An 18,428-nucleotide genomic window follows, 5' to 3' on the forward strand; every position below is an offset into this window, starting at 1 on the left:
TCTAAAATATTATAGTGTTCACTCTTACTTATTTTAATCACTAATCAGACATTAGAATTAAGCATTGTTATTGTTTAACTGTAGTTTTTGTTATTGTATATAAGTTAATGTAGATTTATAAATAAACTTTATTCGATTATGGAGTTGGCATCGAGGCTTGAACTTGAACGATACTGTCAAAATACGTTCCGTATTAAAATATAAAAAGTTAGTGTAACAAAGTGAAAAATAAACTAATACAAACAAACTATAGTGAATTTAGACAGACGACAGTGCTCCCGATAAAAATAGTTCGTCAAAATTCAGCAGAAACTAGTGAGTAAGCATTGCAAAAAGCATAATAACCTCTCAAACAATTAATAAACAACAGACAAAAACATTCCGATAAGAGGTGAAGTTCCGTCGAAAATAAAAGCGACGTTGCCGGCTATTGAAAAATTTCTGCAATAAAGCCGAATCATTAATACGAAAATCTATATCCGAGTAAAACTCCAAAGTGCTAAGGGTTGACGCTCCGCCAAGTCGATTGGGCTGACCCCCTTACCGCGGTACAATGGAGCAGATATTAGAAAAATTAGAGAGAATGGATGAAAGAAATGTAAGCATCGAAAGCAAAATAGATAAAATGCAAGTAGACCTGGATAAATTAAATAAAGAAAACGACCAGTTGAAAGCAGATAACCAAGCAATGAGAACTAAAATCACGGAACAAGAAGTTAGAATCGAATTACTGGAAAGACAAGCCAGAAGAAAAAACATAGTAATACAGGGGGTCGAAGAAAACCAAACAGAAAGCGAAAAAGAGATGATAATTAAGATAAAGGGGATAATGGAAAAAATCGACGTACAAACAAACCTAGATGAAGAACTGGTAGAGATGAGAAGAATAGGTAGACAAGGTGATCCCCAAAATGTACCCAGACCCATCTTATTAGAAATGAAAAAGGAAGCTACGAGAATGGAAATTCTGAAGGCTGCTAAGAACCTAAGAGGAACTAAAATATATATCAACGAGGACTTCCCGAAAAAAATACTACAAGAAAGGAAGCATCTTCTCCAGCACATGAAAATGGTACGCCAGGAAGGACACACAGCCGCACTAAAATACAACAAATTATGGATAAATGGTGAACTAGTCTCACTGGAGCAACTAGAAGGCATGGATGTAAATTACTGGAAGAAAATGAAGAGAAGAAGAGTAACGCTAGGACAATAAACGACAGATCCCCCATCTAATGATATAGATCCACGCAGAAAATTGATAAAAATTACGTCAAAAAACTAACAGACATATAACAAAAGACGGCGACAGTATAACGGAGTTGGCAATGAATACGGACATTAAAATATTTTGTAAGAAAAGACGCAAAAACAAAACAAACAAAAATAAAATAAAAGACAAAAACAGGAAAATAAGAATAGGAACGTGGAACATCAAAACACTTCTAAGACCAGGCAAAATGGAAGAGTTGGCAAAAGAAATGACAAAATACAGGATGGGAATAATAGCGCTACAAGAAATAACGTGGGCAGGAGAAGGGATGATCGATAGAAGAAACCACACAATGTACTACGCAGGAGAAAGCAAACAGGGTCGCAATGGAACCGCCTTTCTAGTTAGTAATAGCGTAAGCGACAAGATTATTACTTTTAAAGCGGTTGATGGAAGAATATCATATATAAGAATAAAAAATAAACAAGCAAATTTAACATTTGTTAATATATATGCACCTACAGAGAATGCTCCCGAAGAAGAAAAGAATGAATTCTATGAGAAACTTGAAGAATTGTACGAAGAAATACCAAAGAACGACATACTAATCCTGTTAGGAGACTTTAACGCAAAGATAGGGAAAGAAGACACGAACAGAGAAATCGCAGGAAAAGAAACGATCCATCAAAATACGAACAACAGTGGCAGGAGAATATGTAATCTAGCAGCAGCAACCAATACTTTTATTATTAGCACCCAATTCAAGCACAAAAAAGAGCACAAAGTAACGTGGCTAATACCTGGAACGACAAACGGAAACCAAATAGACCACATCCTAATTTCAAAAAAATGGAGAACAATTGTACAGAATGTGAGGTCCTACAGGGGAGCCAATGCTGATTCGGATCACATTTTGGTGATAGGCGACATGAAATTGAAGATACTTAAAGACAAAAACGACAGAAAGAAAAGAAAGAGGTGGAATAGGTCAAAACTAAACACAAATAATGCAAACAGAAAATTCTGCACTAAGTTGGAAGAAAAACTACTAGTCCTAAAACCATCGGACATAGATGAAACATGGGAAGACATAAAAGATAGTATTTTAACAGCAGCAGAGGAGACGATAGGACTAATGAAAGACAATAAAAGAAAAGATTGGTACGATGAAGAATGCGAGCAAGCTAGTAAAGGCAAGGACCAAGCAAGACACAGGTGGTTGGCCACAGGGAAACAAGAAGATCTCCTACACTATAAAGAGAAAAAGACAGAGTCAGACAAATGTTGCAGAACTAAAAAGAAAAAATGGATTGAAGACTTACTGCTGGAACTCGAAGCTAATAGTAACGATAATGCAAGACTATATAAACACATAAAAGCACAGAATAAGAAAAAGATACCGGCAAATATTGGAAAAAAGGAATGGGAAACACACTATAGAGAATTGTTCAAAAAGACAGGCGATGCTGAAAATGCAGAAAATGAAGAACAAACAGAAAATAGGAATGAGAACAATCAGAGCCTCCCTCATACAACGAAGCATTGGCGACCATAAACAGATTAAAGACAAGGAAAGCAGCAGGACCAGACGACATTATAAATGAGTTCTTCAAGAAAGAGGGAGAGGAACTAGCCCACAGAATCCACAAGCTAATAGAACGAATATGGGAAGAAGAACGCATGCCGAAGTCTGATAACACCAATCCCTAAAAAAGGTGACAAGACGAAATGCACTAACTACAGGGGAATCACGCTATCAAATACAATGTACAAAATATTAACTAATTTGATCAGACAAAGAATAGAAAAAGAAACGAGAACAAAAATAGGTGAATACCAACATGGATTCAGAGAAGGTAAGTCAACAATAGATGCAATACACGTTGTAACGCAAAGCGTCGAAAAAAGTTACGAGCATGGAATAGGTCTACATATACTGTTTATTGACTACAAGAAAGCCTTTGACAGTGTAATAAGGGAGGAGCTAATTAATGATATGAAGCAACTAGGCATTCAAGAAAAACTAGTAAGTTTAACGAAAATGACCATGAAGGAATCCAAAGCACGAATCTTAACAAGGGAAGGCCCGTCAGATGAAGTACAAATGGAGGTAGGTGTCAGACAGGGAGACTCCCTATCAATAACATTATTTAACATTGCCATAGAGGGTGCAGTAAGAGCAGCCAAAATTAGGGGAACAATTATCGAATCTTCAGCCCAACTGATAGCGTATGCAGACGATATTGCACTGGTTACTAGAGATTTAAAAAACCTGGAGAATATAATATTAATACTAGATAAAAAAGCAACGAAGAGAGGGCTAGTAATAAACCAAAGCAAAACGAAATACCTCAAGTGCTCAAGAGAGAATACGAACATCGAGAAAGAAATTAAGCTTGGAGCATATACATTTGAAAGAGTACACCGTTTCAAATATTTGGGAGTGATGGTGAATGGCAGAAATGATAGAACGGATGAAATAAATGAACGCATCCTACTGGGTAATAAAACCTATTGGAACTACCAAAAATTCTTGAAAGAAAAACACATTAGTAAGACAACCAAATTAAAAATTTACAAGACTGCAATCAGGCCAGTGATCACCTATGGTGCAGAGACGATGTGCCTAACACAAAAAGATGAAATGAGATTATAAATTTTAGAGAGAAATATAAATCGACGAATAATGGGACCGGTGAGGATAAGTGTAGGCGAATTTAGAAGATTAACAAATGAAGAAATTAAAGAAGTCATCCAGGGTGAAGACATAATCAAGTTCGTGAAGGCGCAGAGGCTCAGGTGGCTGGGACACACAGAAAGAGCTAACTCTACGCTAAAGCGAATAACTGGCTGGAGACCAACAACAAAGAGACCAAAGGGAAGACCCAAAACAAGATGGAGAGATCAAGTCTTAGGAGACATAAAGAAGCTGAGAATCTACAATTGGAAGGAGCGTTGTAAGGACCGGAAAGAATGGAGGAAAGTTGTAGACAAAGCCAAGTCACACACGCTGCTATAATAATAAAAGACAACAGCGGACTGATTCTCCGCAACAAATGAATCAGAGAGCCCAAAAGGGCGGCAAACACTCCGCCAGGAGTGAATAAGCCATGATGATGATTCGATTATATTGTTAGTTTCATTATTTAATTATTTAAAATTTTAGCTCATGCTTTGGGAATTGGGTTCCTTTTTGAATACAATAAAGTAAAATAAAAACTATATATGTTCAAAAAAATATTATCTAAGTACCTAGGTAGTGTGGGGGAGTTCGTAGTCGCCCACCAGTAGAGTTACCGCATCTTAAGCGTTTTATTATATAAAAAATGACCTCTGGGAATAACAATGGGAATAACTTTTAAACTAATCGATGAATCGACCTTAACTTTTAAGGGTCGGGTATGCACCATAGGCCCCTTCCTCTTTGAGAGCAATCACAAAAGTGCAGATTAATTTTTAATTGTTAAGTTGTTAAGTTATAAACAATTTTTGCAATTTGCTATTTTTGAAGCAAAAAATTAGTTTTAAAAAGTTTAAAATACGCCATTTTGCAGGATTTTTTATTTCGCTTACCATTTGAAAACAATTTTTGTGCTTGTGGGACCGGTACACACCAGAGGAACCGCATAAGTTCGGATACAATTAGCGTCTCTTTACAAACACAATGACGTCGACATTGCTAAGTAACAAGACACTTACTTAACACACACACACTATACATTACACTACATATATATACTTGATTGGAAAAATCTACTATACCATGCCAATGGCCATTAGTTGTCGAGGCATTAAGCTAAATAAAAAATATATATCTATCTATCATTAAATATACTTAAACATATAACATGTTTATAATACATATTTAGTTATAAATAGATACCTTTTAATAATAAGCAGAAATTCGAAAGTAGCATTTTCGCACCAAATTGACAAAATATAAAATATTATGTACACCGAAATTTCTACAGAAAACGTATTAGGTCTGGATCCCGCGTATGAAAAAAAAGTTGATTAATAGCAAGCTGAAAATTTTTTAATCGCTTAAGGGTGTCTAGTCGGACAAATTTTGATATATGGGAACACTGGAACAGGGGAAGCTTTAATTGTGGAACAGGTTAAAAATTTGGAACGGTCAGACCACGAAAACGGCACATGTATTTTGTCCGACAGAACAGACTTAAACTCTCCGAACAGAGATTAAACTCTCATGCAAAAATGTGGAACATGTAGAATATGTCAAATGACAGGAATTATGACAGTAGCAGTCAGATTTTTGCATGAGAGTTTAATCTCTGTTCGGAGAGTTTAAGTCTATTCTGTCGGACAAAATAAATGTGCCGTTTTCGGGGTCTGACCGTTCCAAATTTTTAACCTGTTCCACAATTAAAACTGCCCCTGTTCCATTGTTCCCATATATCAAAGTTTATCCGACTAGACACCCTTAAGCTATTAACAAATTTTCAGCTTGCTATTAATCAACTTTTTTTTCATACGCGGGATCCAGACCTATATGTTTTTAATATTATTAACGAAAAACTCAACAAATAACTGGCTATTGAGATGTCCTAAACACGGTTAAATTTTATTTTCTTCCTTTACTAGAGTATTGTGCACCGATTTTAAACAAATAAAAATAATATTAAATATATATTATAATACATGAACATGATGGTTTACTCAAACATATGACAAAAACAATCAACGGATACATCTAGGATTCACTTGCTTTGGGAGAAAAGACAGGATACAGTTTACAAACTAAAGGCCAAAATTATATAAAAATATTAAACTTAAACTGAACTTACATAAATTCTTCCATCATGTCGGGATCCATGGTTGATTAAATACAATTCAACAAATTAAAACGTAAGTAATGAGATTGCTCGGAATAGAAAACAAACACTGAATAGTAGTGCGCGTTTATATTTATGACTGTCACTTTTTCTGCTCTTATCAATAAGCTGAAGCTAAAGGTTTATCGATTTAGTTAGAAGATAACAATATACGGAAGGAGATTGTTCCGGCTGGAGCATCACTTTAAAAAATCCACACCAGGATGTGAATGGACTATATACAATGTAGTCAAAAGATCTATTTTTTTTGTATGGGATGAGAAAAAAATTAAATCTGATGACTTTTTTTTTATTTAAACAATAAAAAGACACCCACAAGATCAATCAGTATTTTTTTTAACCTAATTTTCCTAAAATTTGTAAACTACGTGTCACCTGGTCCATCCCAGCTTTTTTTTACATAAAATGCCCACTTCCTTGTTTAGGAAGCAAAGCACTGACTCTGCTTTTCACTAACTGCTCACGTAGGTCTTTGTTGTGACTACAATACAATCTTCTTCTTCAAGTACCATCTCCGCGACGGAGGTCAGCAATTATCACAGCTATTCGTACTTTAGAGACGGCTGCTCTGAAAAGTTCATTTGATCTACATCCATACCATTCTCTCAAGTTGGGCAGCCACGATATTCTGCGTCTCCCTATGCTTCTTTTTCCTTGAATCTTTCCCTACATAATCAATTGGAGCAAATTGTATTTCTCTTTACGTGTAATATGTCCGAGATATTCTAACTTTTTTGTTTTGATGGTATTTAAGATCTTCATTTCTTTATTGTTGTTTCTCAGAACCCTTTTGTTTGTGACGTGTTTTGTCCACGATATTTTTAGAATTCTTCTGTAAACCCACAGCTCGAATGATCCTAGTTTTTTCGTTGATGCCGCATTCACGGTACAAGCTTCCATTCCATAAAACAGAGTCGAGAAAACGTAGCACCTATCCAACCTAACTCTTAGCTCCAACATCAAAACTCTTGTGCACTTTCTCATTTTGTTAAAACTTGCTCTAGCCTTTTCTATTCTGATTTTGATTTCTTGAAAGTAATCACCTGTGGAGTTAATCACTGTTCCAAGATGGGAAAAACCTACCCGTTATAACCTTAAAAAAGGTTTTTTCCTAGGAAATAATCGGTTATAACCGGTTTTTTCTTTTTAAAGAGTAATAATCGGTGAAAAACCGGATAAGTGGAAAAAATACTGAATTCAGAGAAAAAATGGGAAAATTTTTCGCTCCCCGCGCGTAAATGAGAAACCGATTTCACATCACTGATGACTGATTTCTATACTGACTGATATCTATTCGAATGGAGTATCGCAAACTAAAGCGCAATGTAAATGTAACCTATTGGGTATTGGCTATGAATAAAAAAACCGAATACCGGTTTATGGAATAACCGGTTTTTTGACCGGTTATAACCGTAGGTAGAAAAAACCGGTATAATCGAAAACCGGTGTTTTGTAAATAACCGCCATCCCTAACATATTTTCGTACTTTATCTTCAACTGTTTAGTTTTTTTAACATGCTCCTTCCATTTGAGTTTCACGTCTACATTTAAACCCAGGTAGGTATTTCGCTGTTTTCTTATTAGGAACAATGTTGTGGTTTAAGATAATTGGAAGATTATTGATTTTCTTGTCAGTTAAGTAAATATGAACTGATTTCAGTCCAATAAACTTTATACGCCATTTTTTGGATCAGCGTTCTCTGCCATTAATTGCATTGTGTAGGTTAATCGTAGATTTCTCTATAGTTGCTCCTATTGTCAGGACTGCTGTATCATCAGCAAATGTGACTAGTTATATGTTTTCCCTCGCCGAAATGTCAGATGTGTAGAAAAGGTATAGTACTGGTCCAAAAACGCTATCTTGTGGAACCCCTGCGTTTATTGGCTTTAACTCAGAGTACTCGTTTTCCATTTTTACTCTAAATACAATTCAACAAATTAAAACAAGTAATGAGATTGCTCGGTATAGAATACAAACACTAAATAGTAGTGCGAGACACGCGTTTATATTTATGACTGTCACTTTTTCTGCTCTTATCACTAAGCTTAAAGATTTATCGATTTAGAAGATAAGAATATTAGGGCAGTCAATGAGGGTATTTGGCTCCGAATTCCATCCTACTACATTGATTTACTCGATATTTTCATTGTAAGTAGGGAATAGCTTAAGAAACAAAGTCTACCCTATGACGATGTGCGCTTTTATCTTGGGGGTGGTTTCCACCCCTTTTCGGGGGTGAAAATTTTTTTTGATTAAAATAGCCAAGGAAGAGGCTAGAGAACCTAATTCTAAGCAAAAACTGTTCTATAATTATTTTTTGAAAATTCAATACTTTTTCAAGTTATTCGTGGTTGAAAATTGGCTATTTAAAAACTATGCATCTAACAAAAAAACTATGCAAAATATTTTTTTACCTTATAAAAAAACAAAAAATTCGTTCCTTCATAAATCTTCTAGTTATAATACAAAAAGAGATATGGTAGGTGAGAAGAGTTTGATTTTTTGGTGCATGCTCAAATCGGTGTATTCAACTTGAAATAATAGAGAAATGGTCGGTTTTAAGTGTATAATGATACTAATAAATTTTGTAGTGCTTGAAAAGGCATTTAAAATGAGCAATATTAAATGTCGATTACATTCAAACTAAGCGAGATATGCTACAAAATAATAATTGATGACTAATGTATTTTAAGAAGGAATGAGAAGTATATTTTTTAATACCTCATCAATGAGCAATATTAAATGTCGATTACATTCAAACTAAGCGAGATATGCTACAAAATAATAATTGATGACTAATGTATTTTAAGAAGGAATGAGAAGTATATTTTTTAATACCTCATCCATCAGAATTAAAACACATCGTTGTACTTTTACAATACTTTTTATTATAGTGTTATTTCTATGTCCAAAAATTTGAACTGGTTTAAAATGAACGGTTTAAAAATATAAGATCAAATTATACAGAGCATTTTTAAATTTCCTTGAAAATCTTCCTTTTTCTCCATGTAACTCGGAAATGGATACCAAAAAAAAGATACCACACAAAAATGTGGGGTTCTTTTAGATAAAAATTTTGTTTTTATTTTTCATTACTGTATCTATCATTTTCAAGTTACATGGAGAAAAAGGAAGATTTTTAAGAAAATGACAGATATCTAGGTTCGAACAAAAGTACTTTTAACATAAAAAACATATTTTGAAAAAATTGTCTCATAGACCCTTCATGCACTTGTGTCTTTAATTATTTCGTTATCTAAAACGAATTTATTTCTATTTGTAGGTATTTATAATTTTAAAAAATAATTAGGGCAGGGTCTATTCAATAGTTTGAATAGCTACACAAACAATATTTTAAACGTACAATAAAACCTTTTGTGGTACACAAACAATATTTTAAACGTACAATGAAACCAAAACCCTTGAGTAATGGTTAATGACTGATTTTTAATGATTATAACATAAAACTCCAGGCGACAAGTTCCACCCTGGGCATCAGGTACCTCGCAGATCATCGCTCTCATCAAAACCCCCCAAGTAATGGTTAATGACTCATTTTGAACGATTATAACAGAAATAACCAGGCGATGAGTTCCATCATGGGCACCAGGTACCTCGGGGACCATCTCCGTCATGGAATTCATGCTCAACGACCACCAAAAACCCCCCGAGTAATGGTTATTGCATGAATTTGAAAAATTTTAATATAAAACTCCAGGCGACTAGTGCCACCATGGTCACCAGGTACCACGGAGACCATCGCCGTGTTTCAAAACTCCAGGCGACGAGTTTCACCATAGGCACCAGACACCTCCGAGATCATCGCCGACATGAAATTGATGAAAAAAACCCCCGAGCAATAGTTATTGACTGATTTTGATTGATTATAACATAAAACTCCAGGCGACGAGTTCCACCCTGGCCATCGTGTACCTTGAAGACCATCGCCGAGATGAAATTCGTGTTCAACCACCTCCAGAAACCCCCGAGTATAAAAATTGAACTCATTTCCGTCAGTATTTCCTTGTCGTCGTTTTCTAAATTTTTCATTCTCCATCTCTTCGAGATTCACTTTGAATGCATTTCTCTTATGGAAATTTTCATCTCCCAGAGATCAATTTAGTTCATAAAATTCCCTGACACTCTTCTGAATCGAATGCAAAAAGTTGCGTGACGATTCATCTTACTGCACAAGTCGTTCGTTTCCTAGCAGTAAAAATAAGCTTAAATGCTGTACCTAATATCATATCCGCATTTTTATTAATTAGGTATAAAGGAATGTGTAGATCATTTGATTATCTGTCATTCCAATAACTGTACGGTGGTTTTATTTCGTATTTTGTCACATATCTTGACGATAGATACCGTTCATTAGGCCAAGATTACAGCCAACTCATTAATGCCCATATTATTTTTTTTAGAATTTTTTTTTTATAAATTTAACATTTGGTTCATATATGATAAAAATTTAAGATACAGCATGAATTTAGACAATATAATTTTTGTATCAGTCAGTATGCGATCTTACATTGTAACGTAAGGAACAACTGTTGTTTTAAATTGAAAGTATAAAAACATTGAAATAAATAATACCTCAGGCTGTGGGTGCAAAAACGTGTTATAATTCATGAATTTTTGAAACCTATCAGGTGTTGTACAGGACGATGCCAGGAATAACTTTTTGAGTTACTTGCAAAACACCACCCAGAAACGTGTTTTTGTTTTGTTGAAAAATGAACGTATTTACTCGCAAATAACTCGAAAAGTATTTTTTTACTGAAAAAATGCTATAGACTAAAAGTTGCTTAGAATTAGTCATTTTATCCATTTTCGGAATTATTATGAACGTATATTTTTTCACCCTCTATAAGGGGCGAAACGTGAAACTCACCCCCAGGGCAAAAGAACACATCGGCCCAATATAGTGTTTCTTCTTTGACATGTTATCTATGTGTATGCCAAATTTTATGTCAATCCATACTGTTCTTTAAAATCTGGAGCCAAAACTGTGATTCAATGTACTATAAGTTGCTAAGGCCAACCAACACAATAAATCACAATCGTAAAGAAAAATAAATCTCCACTCCACTTTAAAAATCATTTTTAATATTTAAATGTATTTTCTTTAAAAATAATTTGCATTATAAGATAATAGGTATAAGTCTTTCTTCAGTCAATTACTGTGAAATAATTTCTTAATTGTTATAAATAAAGTCACTACGATTTATGGAAACAAAAAAAAATTATCTGGGCTTTAATGTGTCGTTGATAGTTCGTATTGTGTTTTAAATCTTCGTTTTGTATTCAGCAACAATAATCTGCAAGTTAGAATCTCATAGGGTGTATAGGGGCCGCTTCAGGTCTACAAAAATATAAGTCTTTAGAAAGAGAGTAGAGTATAGGTTTAACTCTCTACGATTATTTTTTTCAAAAAGTTATAGCCTTCGACATTTGACCTCTCGGGATAAACAATTTATAATATCTCAGCAACAAGTTCACCAATCGGGCTTTACATTTTTTTTATGTTTGGAATTAATAATCTTCATTTTAAAGCCTTAAATAATAAAGAAAAGTTACTTTCCCAATAAATAATGCAGTTGCAAAAAACGGCCATTTTGGAGATTTCGCAGGCTGTTTTACAAAAACAAATTAACGAAATTAATCTTGCCATAGCTCAAATTGTAGGTTTTTAAATTTACTACAATTTTCTATTAAAAGTTTTTCTCTAAAATGAATATCCTAAGCTGCAAAATTAAGAATCTTTAAAAATTTCAAAGTTAACAAATGAAAAACGTCATAAATAAAAAAGCTCCCAAAATTTTTGGTTACATTTTAGTAGAAGTTATTCATGGCATCGTCCTTTACAACTTCTGATAGGTTTCAAAAATTCCTGAATTATATCCTGTAGTCGACCTATATTTCAAACAGAGCTTGGACTATAATGCACATATGCATTATTTGTGTGATAAGCAACGAAGCTGTCTACTTGTTTACATCTTACAAAATCTTACGTCTTTTGCACAACGTCTTCTCTTTTTTATTAAACTTACACAATGGCCCTTCCAAAGTGTAACTCGGGAATTTGGGAATTGGTAGTTTTCTATGTAAACGGCGATTGAAATATGAAGAAGCTATATACAGGGTGAGTCATGAGGAATTGTACATACTCCTACCTCGTATAGAGGCCCCTATGGGGAATAACAAATGACCATTAAAAAGGGTCTGCTCACATTGTTTAATAATATACAGGGCGAGTTTCGCATTTTGACAGAAACTTGTATTCGTCATAATTTTTGAACGGTCAGATCGATGTGTCTCTTATTTTGGTAAATCTTTACACTATTACCATCTAATCAACTGATTTAGTCAAACTAGAAAAAAATCAGGTCCGGCTTTAAAAAATTAGTTCGTTTTGGTCTTAAAAAAAATTTCACCCTGTATACGCTTTTTGAAAACTCTAATATGAATTTTACAAATTAGACAAATAGGCAATTAAAATGGCACATTTATTTTTTCCCCACACGATTACTTAATTTTTTATAAAAAAATCAAATTTGACTATGAATTAAAAGTTTGGTAAAGTGAACCATAGATTTAAAAAAATTAACTTTTATTACAAAAATTAATTTTTTTTAAACAAATATTTAAGTTATGTTACCACTCAATCAACTGATTTATTCAAACTAGAAAATAATCAGGTCCGGCTTTAAAAAATTAATTCGTTTGGGTCTCAGAAAAAATTTCACCCTATATACGCTTTTTGAAAACTCTAATATGAATTTTACAAATTAGACAAATAGGCAATTAAAATGGCATATTTGTTTTTTCCCCACACGATTACTTAATTTTTTATTAAAAAATCAATTTTATCAAAATCTCAATTTTGCCATAAAAATAAAAAAAATTAAACAACGTTCTTCTTCAAATTAAAAGTTTCACCATTTTTTTTTTTCTATAACACGTCTAGATCTAAAACTCCCCACACACTTCTCTTTGGACTCTATAGTTTAACATAGACGTGATCAACTAGATAAATTTTAGCGATTTAATTTTGCAATTCACGAATCTGCACCTTTTATTTTTAAAAATTCATAACTTTTACGAAAAGAAGACTGAAAGTCTATAACAATTTTCATAGCCTTCACAATGGTAAGAGATATGTGCTGTAAAAATTTCAGAAAAAAAATATTAAATGGAACAGAGTTGTAGCGAGTTACCGTGATTTTATTTTTTTTTTTCATTTTTAGGTTAAAATTCCGATTTTGACAAATTTGATTTTTTAATAAAAAATTAAGTTGTCGTGTGGGGAAAAAATAAATATGCCATTTTAATTGCCTATTTGTCTAATTTGTAAAATTCATATTAGAGTTTTCAAAAAGCATATACAGGATGAAATTTTTTCTAAGACCAAAACGAACTAATTTTTTAAATCCTTTTTTCTAGTTTGAATAAATCAGTTGATTGGGTGGTAACATAAATTAAATATTTGTTAAAAAAAATTAATTTTTGTAATAAAAGTAAATTTCTTTAAATCTATGGTTCACTTTACCAAACTTTTAATAATTATTCATAGTCAAATTTGATTTTTTTATAAAAAATTAAGTAATCGTGTTGGGAAAAAATAAATATGCCATTTTAATTGCCTATTTGTCTAATTTGTAAAATTCATATTAGAGTTTTCAAAAAGCGTATACAGGGTGAAATTTTTTCTAAGGCCCAAACGAACTAATTTTTTAAAGCCGGACCTGATTTTTTTCTAGTTTAAATAAATCAGTTGATTGGGTGGTAACATAAATTAAATATTTGTTCAAAAAAAATTAATTTTTGTAATAAAAGTTATTTTTTTTAAATCTATGGTTCACTTTACCAAACTTTTAATTCATAGTCAAAATTGATTTTTTTATAAAAAATTAAGTAATCGTGTGGGGAAAAAATAAATATGCCATTTTAATTGTCTATTTGTTTAATTTGTAAAATTCATATTAGAGTTTTCAAAAAGCGTATACAGGGTGAAATTTTTTCTAAGACCCAAACGAACTAAATTTTTAAAGCCGGACCTGATTTTTTCTAGTTTGACTAAATCAGTTGATTAGGTGATAATAGTGTAACGATTGACCAAAATAAGAGACACATCGATCTGACCGTTCAAAAATTATGACGAATACAAATTTCTGTCAAAATGCGAAACTCGCCCTGTATATTATTAAACAATGGGAGCAGACACTTTTTAATGGTTATTTGTTATTCCCCATAGGAGCCTCTATACGAGGTAGGAGTATGTACAGTTCCTCATGACTCACCCTGTATAAACAATACACAGTACCACTTCCTGTTTTTTAACTGTTTGACTTAAAAAAACCTAAAAACAGGACGTGGATCGACAATATACAGTGTGGTAAAAAAAGATCTATTTGTATGTAGGTATTCGATGAGAAACAAAAAATGAAGTCTGATGACTAATGACAATGAACGAAATAAACAAGATATTGAAGACTACATAGTAATATGGTCCCAGTAATATGAACCAATAAAAATAAGCTTAAATGCTATACCTATCATATCGGCATAATGTAAAGGAATGTGTAGATCAGCGGTTCTCAACCTTTTTGAGTGATGTACCACCTACAGTTATTTTTATTATTTTTGGTACCACCTATATTTTTAAATTGTATTATCAATGCATACTAAGTACTACTATTTTAATTTGTTCTGTGTTTTGTGTACCATCGCCAATAATGATATGTACCGCCAGTGGTACATGTAAAACAGATTGAGAACCTCTGGTGTAGATCATTTGATTGTGGCATTTTAATATTTGTACGTACGGTGGTTTTGTTTCGTATTTTGACACATCTTAACGGTTAATCCATTATCCATCCATCACAATTAACGTTAATCTATTATTGCCCAGATTAATTTTTTTCAGATTTTTTTTGTAGATTTAACATATTTTACTTACAATAATAGGATAAAAATTTAAGACATGGCATGAATTTAAGCAATGTTTATCATTTTTAGATCAATCAAAAGGCGTTGTTACATATTATACAGGGTGTCCCAAAAATATTGGTCATAAATTATACCAGACATTCTGGAGTCAAAAATAGTTCGAATGAACCTAACTTACCTTAGTACAAATGTGCTCATAAAAAAAGTTACAGCTCTTTGAAGTTACAAAATGAAAATCGATTTTTTCAATATATCGAAAACTATTAAAAAGTTTTTATTGAAAATGAACATGCATCATTTTTATGGCAGGATCATCTTAAAACAAAATTATAGTGAGATTTGTCCACCCCATAATAATTTTATGGGGATTTTGATCCGTTAACCCTTAAACGCCCAACCTTTTTTAGGTTCCATGTACGCCCAAGGGTGGGTAAAAAATGTCCACCTCGAAAATAGCTAACATATTTATTGAGAGTTGTTGAAAATGGACTAAACTTAAGAATCTTATGCTTAATAAACAGAGCATCTTCTAAAATATTAATATAAACAATTTACAAACCTTACAACTAAATTACAATGTACGTCAAAATTAACATACCAGTAAAAGCCAATAATTCAGATTTGTCGATTTTCTCCATATTCTTTCTTTCAGCCTCCTCATTGGCGGATAATTATGTAGATTATGTAATTATACATCGATATTATATGGATTATCTTCCTACCAACGAAAAATTATATAGAAACCTTTAGTAAAAAGTTTTGCCAAGGGTGTACTTTTTATGCCTATCCATATTTAACTCAAGATGCTGCTTTTATTTTCAAAAATATTGGTAGAACCAAATTAACATTCGATAATGGGCTGTCTTTTTAACAATAAATAATTTTAAAAAAAAATTTAAACAAGTAATAAATATGTTACAAGGGAATACGCATTAGGTGGACATTTTTTACCCACCCTTGGGCGTTTAAGGGTTAAACCCCCTCAAACTTTTTTGTACGTTCCAATTAATTCAATATTGTGGTACCATTAGTTAATCACAACGTTTTTAAAACTTTTTTGCCTCATAGTATTTTTTCGATAAGCGAGTTTTTATCGAGATGCGGCTTCATTTTTAATATATTTACATAAAAATTTTATGGGGGTTTTGTTCCTTTAAACCCCCCAAATGTTTGTGTACGTACCAATATTAAACTATTATTGTCGTACCATTAGTTAAACACAGGGGTTTTTTTGCCTCTTAGTCTTTTTTTGATGTCACCTTTTATCGAGATGCCTAAAAATGTGCGAAATATACCTAAAAATGTAAATTATAAATACATAATAATATTCAGATTATTAACAGGTCTCTATATACAGGGTGTAACAAAAATACAGGTCATAAATTTAATCACAGATTCTGGGACCAAAAATAGTTCGATTGAACGTAACTTACCTTAGTACAAATGTGCACATAAAAAAAGTTACAGCCCTTTGAAGTTACAAAATGAAAATAGATTTTTTCCAATATATCGAAAACTATTAGACATCTTTTATTGAAAATAGACATGTGGCATTCTTATGGTAGTAGTATCGTAGGAAAAAATTATAGTGAAATTTGGTCACCCCATAAAAATTTTATGGGGGTTTTGTTCCTTTAAACTCTCCCAAACTTTTGTGTACGTTCCAATTTAATTATTATTGTAGTACCATTAGTTAAACACGCTATTTTAAAAACTTTTTTGCCTCTTAGTACTTTTTCGAAAAGTCAGTTTTTATCGAGATATTTTGAATATTTGTCAAATCCACCACATATTTGTATATGGCTAAGTACGATTATGGAGACTTGGTAATAATATGAAAACTTATTTATGATTTACCTTTTTATGTATATTTTGAACCATATTAAAAAAGAAGTCACATCTCGATAAAAAGTGCCTTCTCGAAAAAATACAAAGAGGCAAAAAAGTTTTAAAAACACTGTGTTTAACTAATGGTACCGCAGTTAAAGGTCAATTGGAACATACACACACATTTGGGGGGTTTAAAGGAACAAAACCCCCATAAAATTTTTATGTAAACATATCAAAAAAGAAGCCGCAACTCGATAAAAACTGCCTTGTCGAAAAAATACTAAGGGGCAAAAAAGTTTTAGAAATATTGAATTTAACTAATGGTATCACAATAATAATTTAATTGGAACGTACACAAAAGTTTGGGGGGGTTTAAGGGAACAAAACCCCCATAAAATTTTTATGGGATGCACAAATTTGACTATAATTTTTTTTAAGATTTTCCTGCCATAAGAATGCCACGTGTCCATTTTCAATAAAAAATCTCTAATAGTTTTCGATATATTCGAAAAAATCGATTTTCATTTTGTAACTTCAAAGGGCTGTAACTTTTTTATGTGCATATTTGTATTAAGGTAAATTAGGTTCATTCGAACTATTTTTGGTCTCAGAATATGTGATTTAATTTATGACCTGTATTTTCGTTACACCCTGTATAATCGTACTTAACCATATACAAATATGTGGTGGATTCGATAAATATTCAAAATATCTCGATAAACACTGGCTTATCGAAAAAGTCCTAAGAGGCAAAAATGTTTAAAAACAGTGTGTTTAACTAATGGTGCCACACTAATAATTAAATTGGAACGTACACAAAAGTGGGGGGGGGGTTTAAGGGAACAAAGCCCCCATAAATTTTTATGGGGTACACAAATTTCACTTTAATTTTTATTTAAGATACTGCTGCCATAAGAATGCCAGATGTCCATTTTTAATGAAAAATTTTTAAAAGTTTTTTCGATATATGAAAAAAAAATGATTTTCATTTTGTAACTTCAAAGGGCTGTAACTTTTTTTGTGTGCACTATTGTATGTATATAGGTAAGTGAGGTTCAATCAACCTATTTTTTTCCCCAGAATCTGTGGTATAATTTACGACCAATCTTTTCGGTACAGCCTGTATAGTGAGGGGCAACATAATATATAAAATAAATTAATTTGTTCAAGAATGGGCGATTATAGAGACAAATCCCGAAACAGGTTGATTTTTATTTTTAAATTATGTTTTGGCATATAAAGATTTCAAACAGGCTTATGATTTAATTAATCGTGCGACATTATGGAAGGCAATGATCGAGCTCGGCGTACCCAAGAAACTAGCTGCGGTAACACAAATGTGTGTAGTAAGTAACTCCTATGCACAAGTTAGAATAGGGGGAAAATATCAAATGCTTTCTGCGTAAATTCTGGACTAAGACAGGAAGATCCGTTGTCCCCATTGTTGTTTAACCTGGCCTTAGAATATGTCATGCGAAAAATGTATCCAAAAATCAAACCAGACATAACTGCTCGGGGAGCAAAACTCTAACTGCCTTTGCCGATGACATAGACTCAGTGGCACAATCAACATTAGAAA

The 18,428-nt window shown here is 32.6% G+C and overlaps 1 protein-coding gene across 3 annotated transcripts in view; it reads right to left on the bottom strand.

Moving 5' to 3' along the window:
• Positions 1 to 18,428, bottom strand: part of LOC114326889 (carbonic anhydrase) — a 471,397-nt gene that overhangs the window by 349,375 nt on the left and 103,594 nt on the right. Inside the window, exon 1 of one of the 3 annotated variants that reach the window (XM_050652601.1) lies at positions 6,022 to 6,134. The exons of the other annotated variants lie outside the window; for them this stretch is intronic. Coding sequence (XP_050508558.1) covers positions 6,022 to 6,050 — 29 coding nt within the window. The 5' untranslated portion in view covers positions 6,051 to 6,134. Of the gene's footprint in view, positions 1 to 6,021; positions 6,135 to 18,428 lie in introns of those variants that run through there. 3 annotated transcript variants of the gene reach the window in all.

This window comes from Diabrotica virgifera, chromosome 6, assembly GCF_917563875.1.
Source record: "Diabrotica virgifera virgifera chromosome 6, PGI_DIABVI_V3a".
Taxonomy (NCBI): domain Eukaryota; kingdom Metazoa; phylum Arthropoda; class Insecta; order Coleoptera; family Chrysomelidae; genus Diabrotica; species Diabrotica virgifera.